The following is a 12,150-nucleotide window of genomic DNA, read 5'->3' on the forward strand; positions in this document are numbered from 1 at the left end:
GAGCGTTAAATTCAAAGATATATACTTGTGTCAAGGGCTTCGTTTTCTATAAGGAAACTTAACAGTTATTTTTTTTCTTCATTTTCTGCATTTACATATTATCTTTTTCGCACATAGATTTTTACATTATAGTACCGAGGGCTATATCAAACGAAGCTGTCACCGTGAATAAAAATCTACATGGCTGTGTACATACACGTACAAAGCACAAACCAAGAGTATACATGTAGTCGGAGAATCTTTAAAGGTAGAAGTTTTTGAAATCTATTTTAGTTAAAAATTATAGCGCGATTGAAAACTCACTTCGATATTATTTGCATAAGGATATTGAAATACGATATATGTCAAGCCATAATTCATCTTTTATTGAATACAAGCTTTTTAGCTATTCTACAATGAATCCATATAACCCGCCAAGCGTGGTAAGACCCCTTTTTTCTCAGATGCAAGCTTTCAAACAATTTTCCGTCTTCAAATTCGAACCGGCACGAGATTGTCAAAATAATGGACCCTTTATTCTGCTCTTGACACACATTAATACTACAATCAATTTGAACGAACGAAGGAATTCCGATCACAGGACCACAGAAAATAAGACCAAAAGAATGTCCGTTGACTTTTTATTGCAATGAATTACTGTCAAGCAGATGTGTAACAGTCTATAATCATAAATAGTATAATGAGATAAAAGCATATGAACGATTGTCTCTTTGAAAATATACTGCTATGACTAAATGGATTTCAAAACGTTCATGTCAGTCAACAATGCGATAGAATTGTCCGTCTAGATCTCATAAAAGAAATAAATGGGGTTTTGATTCGGCCAATCAAATACACAAAAGTTTTGAAATATAAAATATTCTAAATCCATTTGCAGAATTCGAACTAGTTCCATACGACGCTAAAGGTCACTTCCAAATATGTTTCAAGCTATGTGTAGAACAGCCTACACAAAAGCGATGTTTTCGTGAGTATTAAAAAGAATATTGTTTTAGTCGCAGAGGAGTTAATTGGTTATGGTTTAAAGTAAAGTAAATAAATCTGAAACTACTTCTATAGCATATTTCATTCTAACCATCAGTCTGACTAAACAATACTTAGGTAAAAATTGATCGTAGACAACCTTTCTAACAGTCCCTAATTGTGGCATTTGGCGATGTTTTGTAGTTGCTGATGACTAAAATACTTTAAATCGATACAACTTGTCAAAAACTGACAGTCCAATTTTAATTATCACTGATTTTTTGGCAATCCAGATCGTACTTTAATAAATAGAAAAGATTTATAACAAAAAATATTTCACACGGAAAAGGGATTGCTTTTTTCCTTGTTTATAAATATGGTCTAGTAAGTGTTTAGTAACAAAGGAAAAGTATAATTCCTGATAGCGAATGAATTGCTTTTTCACTATTGCCGTGATCAAATATTCCCCCCTCCCTCATTAAACACGATAGGCAAGGAAAAAGATAAATATCCTATAACCAGACTACTGGCCCGATTTTGAAGAACATGTCTAACCATTTTTTTTCAATCATAAACAAACTGAATGTAAAATCATTTTCAAAAGTACTTTATTTTTTTAATAAGGCATTCACAAGAAAAGTCAACTACGTTAAAGCATTGTCACCGAGCTTGTATGTATACTTGCATTTGATTAAATGATAGATAAATAATTTGGCATCATGATAAACCCACTGTACTGAAGATTGTTGCGAAATTGGCACTACACGCCGTTCTGGAATCCTTTTCCTATTTTCCCCTCTTTCTTTTTATATTTTTTTTCGATACAAAAAAAAATTTCTAGGTCAGTTGGATAGAGCTTGTAATCCCTGCAGCGAATTATGATCTAAAGGTGTTTAAAATAGGAGGATTCGATAAATTTAGAAACTCTTTGAATATCAGACATTTTAATGCTAGTTGGTATTGACTTGGCGTGGACATAAGCAATTTATCGATTCTTTACAAATCGGAACAATATCAAACACTTTTTGAAAGACAAGATTTGGATATTTAAAGTTCAGGCGAAATGAAAATACTGCTTTGACTGGCATAAAAAAGAAATAGATATTTCATACAGATCACAACTATCATGGGTTTTAATTACATAGATATCCCATCAATCAGCTTTAAATATATATGACATATACGACCATTAAATAATCACAGTTCTTTGCGACGGTTACTGTTTTACCGTTAATATCAGTATGTATACGAGTAAAGAAATTCGAGCACAAGTTTACCTCATTTGTCACTTACATCACACGTGACTAAAGAGGCGTGCCTTCTGCACACAAGGGTTCTTTACAGTCCCTTCTGTTTCCATTTTCTACTGAATGCATGATATATTCCGATTTTGAAATTAAGGATTTGCTTGTGGTCCTACTGCTCTGCGCGTAACCATTTCGTTTAGGCCTCACGCATTTGCACGAATCAGGAAAGAGGATTTTTCGGAAAGCATTTCTAAATTCCTTGTTAAAAATGCTGTAAATTATTGGGTTCAAGCACGAATTCACGTATCCCAGCCATGTTAAAATCTTAAACATCAATATAGGAACACATTTACAAAATGCTTCAACCAAGTTAACCACAAAGAAAGGCATCCAACACAACAGAAACACACCCATAATAATTCCTAGTGTTACAGCGGCTTTGTGGTCCTTTGACCCAGATCCCCCACCTTTGCCGCCATTTGGCATGTGGAAACTTGTCTTGCGTATTTCCTTGACGTGACTCCGCGCGGCACAATACAACTTGACGTAAATAATAATCATTATGATACACGGTAAATAAAAGCTTATCGTTGATGAGACTACAGAATAAACGGGGTTGAGATCCATTACACACAAGTTTTCAGGAAGAGGCTTGTAACGGTCCTCGGCATTGCGATGCCACTGCAAATGAATCGGCAGGAAGGACAAAGTCAGGGATAAAATCCACACGGTGGATATCATAATCACCATCATTTTCTTGGTCATGAAGGTTTTATATTTATAAGGGTCTTTGATATGAATGTACCGATCCAGGCTTATAGCACACAAGTTAAGAATTGAAGCTGTGGAACAGTTAATGTCGGAAGAAATCCAAATGTTACAGAAGACCGGTCCGAACAACCATTTGTTAAGGATGTCATTTACCACGGCAAACGTCATCACGAGTAAGGCGACGAGCAGGTCGGCTATAGCCAGAGACACGATGAAGGCGTAAGTCCGATGTCGAAGTCTCCTGTCTTTAAACACAGCCACACAAACCAGCACATTACCAAACACCGCCACAAAGATGAAGAGGGAGAGGATGGTCCCTATGATGATACTCTCGGCCAGGGTGTAGGGCTCCCCCGAACCCTGGTGGGGGTCCACCGGTTCCTCCGTGGTGCTGCTTTCGTTCAAGTCCGTGACATTGTTAAGCACTTCGTAAGACACAGCTAATGTGCTGGAATTCCAATTATACCAAGTGAAATTTGTCACCATATTCAATCAAAGAATCGAAGCCCTGGAATACTAGGTTTGGCATTGGCAGTTGCACACTCACTTGATTTAAGTCTAGAGCAAACATTGATGAATTCTGCCTATTCGCTCCAATGTTCCGGGCGTTTTGGTCTCCGCTGTTTGGCACCGGTAGAATACAATGTTAAGCTTTTGTTCCCTTCCTTCTTCAAGTGTTAGTTTGGCAAACATTTAGCGACTTTAAGATCGATTCCAAGCCTTCGTTTGGCGAGATGATTGGAACAAACACCTCCGTTTAAATCGGTAAATATTTTCTTACAAACACGTTTAATATATTCAAAGTCTTCCTTGCTTTTAGCGCTGTCAAATATTTATAAAACTATAGGAACATCCTTTCACATATTTTATCCAGGTTAGAAAACGAATTCTTTCCAAACGGATCGTTTAGTTTTTAAGTTAATTAAACACCTGTGTTGAAATCCACGTCTTCCACAAACGAATTTTACACATCGTATGTTCTGCGCTTAAAATAAAACACCACATTTAAATCACAGTGAATGAAAACGTTCTCATTTTCTTCCACTTTGTGATTTCATTTAAACTTACGTACACTTGATTCATATATTTCTCCTAGGGAACACTAGATGCCGCTATGGAAAAATGAAACCCTATCCTGATTTCCGTGCCTTCAAATAATGAGATTTTAATCCGTTTTATCAACAATCTAACTTGATTCTGTGTCATTCCATTGAATTGTAAAGTTTTCTTCAGCGTTTACCTGTTTTCTCATACACAACAAATTATTATTTGAACTTGTGCTATTTACATACACCCTCTAGGTTCTGTCGCGCATGCTCTGTTCAGATAGACAAATAGCAGCAGAACTTTTGTGCTTCGGTTCGTCCTTCCTTCTTTTCTTTATAGATCCCGATGTCGAATTGAATCGCGAGCTTTGCGCAGGAAGAAAAAAGCAGAGCAAAGTTTGCTATGATACATCGCCGTAATGAACAAATCGTTAAAGGGGCAGATGGCGCATCGAAGTGAACGGATCAGGAAAAATCAACATGTCTCGGGACAAATTAGCGTTATTTATAGGCGTGAATAATTGATATTCATTTTATTCCTGTTTATTCAATCTCAATTCGTATCACAATGATTAACATTGCATGAAGGAACTGAGTCCAAAGAGGAAAAGCTAAAAATCGCCGTGTAATTATTCCAAGAAGAAATGTGAAAGAATGTCATTATTTTCCTTTGAACTGCTTCAAAGTGTAAATAAAGATGTGGCGACAATTACACTAACGGCGTTATTTTTTATATCAGCGAAGTTACTTGTATTTTATATCATTACTAATAACAGCTCTCTCTCTCTCTCTCTCTCTCTCTCTCTCTCTCTCTCTCTCTCTCTCTCTCTCTCTTATACATGAATACTATGCAAAGGAATATAAATTCGTAAACACTAGGATCGAATATTTCAATAATAGACCTAGCTTCTTTGTGGGCAAAGAGCGGGCAATTTCGTTTCGTAATATTAGGATTTTACCGTTCAAGTCCACAATTTTCAATTAAAGTATAAAATGGCCATACAAAGACCCTGTAAAGAGGCATTTTCAATTATGCCATGTATTCAAGACGGCCATTATATAGACTGTACCGCCGTTATCTTTCCCAACGCCTGAAAAAAGGAGATGACTTCCTTCATAAAATGTCCAGATACTCAGAATTAAAAATCTCTCAGATAAGATCTTTCGTTTAAATTTCTATCGATTTATTTTCTCTCAGCAAAAGAGTCTATTGATCTGTTGTAGTAATTATAAATGTACAAATCTACTTTTATTCTCCTACTTTCTTTTGAAATTGTTAAGTTTTTTCGATTTGCAAAATTGAATATTGATTTTTTTCTCTCTAAATTTAGAATTCTATAAAATCTACAGTAGTTTAAATGAATTTAATGAGATTCGTTTATGAAACCGATTTCGTGTGTATTTCTTTTTTCTTTACATTTCTTTAAAATGCACAGCGTGCAACGCACAATTAATGAAATGTAGTTTTCATATAAACTATTATTAACATTATAATAAAGTTTGTAATTACATTTGATGTTTATACTGTGGATGAATTGATGGTCTGAAACCTTTTAATTGCAATAAAACAACAAAATAAATTTATATCCTGTCCAAACATTTTGCAATAGCGTTCGCTTGCCTCTGCTTCCAATGTTACATGCTATCTACACAAACCAAATATAACGAGCCTGGCATTCATTAAATTGCATAATTCCTGTGACCTTTGTTATGGTTGTCCGTCCCGCAAGTTTAATCAATAGCAATCCAGAGGACCATTGACTCTTAATACATGTATAACAGATGGAATTTGCTTTCATAAAATAGTTTTAACTGTACGCTTTCATTTAGTTAGTTTTTATTTAAATGATGAAAGATAACTACATGCATAAAATTCAAAAATGGTATATTTAGTCAAAAGTGCAAGATACGTGTTTAAAATTGCTGATGTAGTTATTCAGAGAACTATCCCACATTTAAAAAAAAATTCCCACGGAATTTCTGATTCACTGTTGAGAAAATAAGTTCAGCTCCTGCTATGAGTTGCGGTACTTATACTAATATATAGTATGGATGATAGTGCGTCGTCTTGAAATATTTCAATTTAATTTAAGTTTTTGTCTATTCTGAAAGCGAGAAAGATATATATGATTGCAACAACATATCAAGATAAGCAGCGAATGAGAAATGTTTCTCACTTTACGGCGTATGTAATAAATAGTGGAAGTTTAGATACGAGAAAATTTATTTCTCGTTCCTGGTTGTCGGTAGGATTACATCACCTACCGGGACGGATTCCGCACGGGCTCTGGTCGTCTTTAAAACTTAAGGAAGTCGGTTAATTGCCGTATGTTAAATATATCATCTGATTATATACTAATTTATCTCGTACACATTTTTACTGCCTCAAAAATTCTATATTATCGTAATTTATAATATTTGACATTGCCGTCTATATACATGTATCATATTTATTTATTTTTTTGCAAAATGCTGTAAAACAGAACAAATCAGCTAGTCCATGACCATGAATCAACGTGTAAAATAAATCTAAGAGTACATCCACAATCTTAATTTGTTTGTTATTTTCTATCTACAGTGGAGTAAAGGAAAATCCCCTTTGTCCATTGCAATGTCAGAGACGTCAAAATGCACAGATACGTACGTAAACATACGAGTAAGAGTTTTGTCTTTCAGTTTCCCTCCGTGAGCAGACAACCCCCACGTCAAGTATACCTGTCAGGTACCCGTCTGTTTATCGACCCATGACGTCAGGGGTATCATTAATCTGTCGCTACCTTTTAAAAACTATGCGTCATTGCGTGATTTAATTTTTGTACGTGGCCGTGTGTTTGATTTTTTTCTTTTAGGTGTAAGTAATCATTCAGGTTAAAACAAAAATATTATTTTCTTTAAGTAAAAGGGAAATCATCCCAACTTGAAAACATCGTCACCCAAATAAGTTTAAATTCACTTTATAAGATAGATACTATATACGATTTATGTATTTTAAATAATTTGTGTTCTTATTTGTTGATTAATATTCGAAATCGATTACGATGAGAGAGAGAGAGAGAGAGAGTTCATGATTTCAGTACGCTAGTTTGGAATTTAAATTCATGATTCAAAAGAAAAATAATCCCCTTGAAAGATAAAAGGTAATACAAAACAGGGCCTAATTAAGCTATTGTTTGAGGTTCGTGTTAGATATTGATTATGATGAACGTTCTAAATGTGACGGGGATAATGCTTGATGTTTAACAATACCAAGATTTTCTTTTTTAAAGTAAAAGTCTGCAAATGGAAGATTTACATATATTTACTTCTTCAATGGCCAGAATAGTTTTCTAATGTCAAAGACATGGTTTTTTTTTTAATTTACGTGTATATTTTCAAAGTATTTTGTAAGTCTGAGTCGAATCAAGATGTTCAGCAATGAGACGTTTTCCTAAACTCTCTGCGACTTTAATTCCGATTTTTTTTCAAAATTATACCAAACAAACATGGAATGAAATAAAGATTTTTACAAATTGATTGTACATGCATATCAAAGATAAGGGGAAACGAGTGTAAATGAATTACAATTTTGATATACTAATAAGTTACAAGAAGTATTTGAACGAATTTTGATAAAACTTGGTACAATGTATATAGGGTTGATAAAAGCATTCTGTATATTTTTATATAACTTAATATTTTGTGAATCCAGCAGGTGGCGTTGTATTATGAAAACTTGTGGGAAAAGTAGGTAATTATCATACACTGTAGAATTTTTTTCAACCAATAGGCTACCGCGATAGTACCTGGTACTTTGGAAAAGAATAAAATCGTTTAAAGAACTCACATTGGTCTCAACAAAATCGATTTCATACGATGAAAATGATATTGACAACATGCATGAACATGTAAACAGGGACCATTTTGCTGTTTTGATATATTCTAAAACGTCTAATTGATTTAGTGGGGTTTATTGCTCCAAACAAAAATAGGCTTTTGAAACTTGAAGATCATTCCGATAATTCACTAAACCTATCCTGTTTTTTCCGTTATCATGCATGGTGCAACCTGGAAGGACACAAAGCATTCTGGCTTTCATCAGAGTAATCTACTATCTTTTCGGAGATGCTAACTTCAATTTTGAAATCCATTCTGCTGTTGACACCGAAGACGATACTGGACCAATCAACAAGATGATACTAGACAAATCAACAAGACGAGACTGGACCATTCAACAAGACCTACTTGACCATTCAACAAAACCATACTGGACCATTCAACAAAACCATACTGGACCATTCAACGAAACCATACTGGACTATTCAACAAAACCATACTGGAACATACAACAAGACGATACTGAACAAATCAATAAGACGATACTGGACCATTCAACAAGACGATAATGGACCATTCAACAAGACGATACTGGACCATTCAACAAGACAGTACTGGACCATTCAACAAAACCATACTGGACCATTCAACAAAACCATACTGGAGCATTCAACAAGACAGTGCTGGAACATTCAACAAGACCATACTGAACAAATCAACAAGTCAATACTGGACCATTCAAAAAGACCATACTGGACCATTCAGCAAGACGATACTTGACCTTTCAACAAAACGATACTTGACCATTCAACAAGACTTTCACAAGATTTAGGAGTCAAATTCTAAATCCTCATAGGTCTACGGCACACAGAGACCCCCTGTACAATGCAGCCTGTAAAAATGCACGTCTAAGAATGCAACATTTTAGCCCAATGTTAGCCAATATTAGGAACACAGTCTTCATTTTTGAACTAGGTTTTCCATCTTTAAAAGTTGGTCAACAGAGCTCTTCGTGGTATAAAAACGTTTCAAGTAGCATTTTGGGATATGAATCTTAAGGTTTGGTAGCGTTATGATTCAAAGAGGCATGAAAAAGAACTAGTTGTCATTGACAGAGATCAACGCATTTGGCACAAAGAATGCTTCAATGAGAGATTGCAATGTACGAGTATATGGTGGACATGATCGAACAACAGACCTAAATGCAATGCATTTGAACAATTTGTGCATCAATCTGACACTGAAAATCATGAACCGATAATAATGATGGCGGGCAGACTATTTTTTTTTTGCCTTGTGAATACATATTGTGTCGTGTGAACTTGCTATGATTTATGATTGTCGATCAATTTTCCCTTTATCAATGTAATTTTTGTAGAGATGTTTGACATTTAATTTTTACTTGCACGCAACATACAAAGTCAAATCTAATACAGAGACGTTTTTGTTTGGTGTCGATATTTTCTTGTATTGAATAATTGTAAGTCTCTTCATTTAACTCCCATGACAAGAATATAAACTAGAAGAAGATGCAAGTAATGACGACGCCTTATAAATTCAGTGTCTATACATTTGTGTTCGTTATTAATACTGCATCTATAGGCACGTTTCCGCTCAGAATAGCACTGAACTAGTAATGTTTTTGTATTGACGACACGCTGTAAGCGATATTTCTATTTGATACCTTACCTAAAATAGTCCTTTTTGTTATATAAATACAGTAAGGTTATGTGGGGCAGATGGCTGGATTTTTTTAGGATTTGGAGAACAATTTCCTCGATAAGGATGTATTTAGTTGTAATATACATGTATATTTAATCATATATATATATATATATATATATATATATATATATATATATATATATATATATATATATATAGATAGATATACAGGAAAAGCCATTTATTAAATTGACATATTTGAGAAGAATCAAGGAAATATAACGAGCGCGTAGTATAAATAATTATTTGTACTTTGCACGATGCTTTAAAAATTTAAGTGTTTAAATTATTACAGTCAGTGCTCGTGTGAATCATTTCCAGTGATATATTGTGATATGACCAAAATTAAATGATATTCATTTTAAACACTTTAAACGTTGCCATTCCATAACTAATAATAATAATACGGATTGAAGTTACAAAAAGCTTTAGCATGCTTAACATAAACATTGTACGTTGTTAAGGTATTCCACGACCGAACATTTATTACTAACAGTACGTACATGTATACATACGTGAATGCTCCAACAGATTAAATAGATGAAAGCGGAATTTAAAATCAAATGATTTTCAAAAATGTTTACGTTATTTAATTATGAACATTGTACTTGAAGACTGTCTCTTATCGTACAGCCCATGAGTGATGTACTTTTAACTCTGAATATTTTGTCGCCAAATTAAACAGTCGTGGATGCACATCCCCGGCTCGTAAAGACGAAGCCGCTCAATCAAATAATTTGCTTTGTATGATATTGAATCTTTAATTATGAACTGCTAGGTAAGGCATGTATCAAATTGACGGACGTTCACTTCATCCCTGCTCAATGGACGGTCATTCTACCCTCTCCACTGACAACACACCTTGTCTATTTTGTTATTGCACCGAGCCACTATACGTGTACATAATGCTGTAAAAGTGCAAATTTTCTCTTGGTGGTATTTGAACATCTAGAATTATTCGATTATCCGTTCTTTGGCTCAATGGAAGCTAATCATGAATTGCTAATCCTTCTATACCACCTGAAATATAGTGTCAATAAGAAGTAGTGACTGTCCTACTGTCACCAATTTATTTCTTACCCACGTGTTTCTTCATAATGTATTAAAGTGCATAACATACACAGAAGTATTTTGCTTTAACAAGGTATTATAAACAGTTTGCAGTCGCAGTTTCTTTTTTATCGATCATATTAGGTAAGTGATGCATTTTCTTTTATTGATACATTTTCCACGAAATCAGATTTGTGCGAAAGAAGAACAATGAACATTTTTTTTTATTTGTTGCTAATCAGATACACTGAACTGTCACATGTTTCAAGTTTTTATTCGACAGATGCTGGGAAAAACTATAATCGACACTCATCATCGCTTTTCGGATTAAATTGCATAATGTATGTATATTTGTTTAAGTTTTTTTTAATTTGAATGTTACAAAAGTAGTTTCACCATGGTGCGTAGTTTTTGGAATACTCGGTAATGTCATTGATTTCTGTGTAAAATATCTCTATCTTTCATTTTCCATCAGAACTCACAAATGCACTATCTAAAAAGTTAAAAGCAAAATTAAATGTTTGCAAAGGAGTATATAAAATAAATGTTTTGGGATATTGATTTATATCGAATTTTCGTGGCATTTATGTTAACGTGTATCAAATTCGAACAATTATCATAGTAAAAATAAAAGATATTTTAATTTCATGAATTTTATGGACTTTATGTCTGCAGTGTTAGTATGACAGAATGCCATGAAATATAATAAGATAATATTTCTCTTGAGCTGCATTGTATATATCTCATAGATGTACTCTTAGACATAGTTAAACTATTCGATTTCCTATTGAAATGAAATGTTTCACCATAATTTGAGACATTTTAAACCATTTAGGATTTCTTCCCGAGAAAATGATCATAAGTGGTCATCTACATTTACAAAAGAAACAGAACACCAGAAAAAGATTAGAGGGATAAGACGAATTTTTAAAAGAGGTCATTCAAAATAATATAACATAATTATTCCTAATGTTTCGATAATTATATTTGTAATTTACTTACAGAAAAATTAAACCATAAAGGTTCATCATTTTAAGGTTGAATACCCTAAAGTTGAATTCTGAAGGTCCTCTAAAATCGATCTAAGTTAATATGGAGAAATAAAGGGGGTACCTATCCAACAATATCCGTAGAAAACGAATATTGTTACGTAGACTTAGATAAAGGAATTCTTGTATTTTTCTACGTTCTTTTTTTCTTTTTCTAAATATCTTGCTATTCAATCCTTTTGATGAATTTAAGACAACATTGCAGTGCGTTTTATTTGTTTCCATAATAAAAGAGAGGAGCATAATACAGAGTTGTAGAAATTGTGAATGGCACTGTCATTGGCTGAAAGACCTTAAACACGAACGAAAATTCATTGATGTACTGAACTGTAAGATGACAAGAAATTCAACTTAAAAATGTGTCTGCATAAATCAATTTACATATGCTACAGTACTAAACAATGAATACAGTATAGAATACTACTTGTACAATATCGACCTATGTTGAAAACAAAAGTGGTGCACGAAAAAGGCAATCAACCTAAA

General features: G+C 33.8%; 1 protein-coding gene across 1 annotated transcript; it reads right to left on the bottom strand.

Annotated features, from left to right (window-relative positions):
- Positions 1–1,256: 1,256 nt before the first annotated feature.
- LOC105333552 (dopamine receptor 1-like) lies at positions 1,257–4,453 on the bottom strand. The gene has a single exon (XM_011436579.4). The coding sequence runs from the start codon at positions 3,465–3,467 to the stop codon at positions 2,268–2,270; it is 1,200 nt and encodes a 399-aa protein (XP_011434881.1). The 5' UTR covers positions 3,468–4,453; the 3' UTR covers positions 1,257–2,267.
- Positions 4,454–12,150: the final 7,697 nt, after the last annotated feature.

This window comes from Magallana gigas, chromosome 8, assembly GCF_963853765.1.
Source record: "Magallana gigas chromosome 8, xbMagGiga1.1, whole genome shotgun sequence".
NCBI classification, from domain to species: domain Eukaryota; kingdom Metazoa; phylum Mollusca; class Bivalvia; order Ostreida; family Ostreidae; genus Magallana; species Magallana gigas.

What these genes read in the sequence shown, in the direction of transcription:
- LOC105333552 (XM_011436579.4), bottom strand. Translation starts at nt 3,467, where the DNA reads ATGGTGACAAATTTCACTTGGTATAATTGGAATTCCAGCACATTAGCT.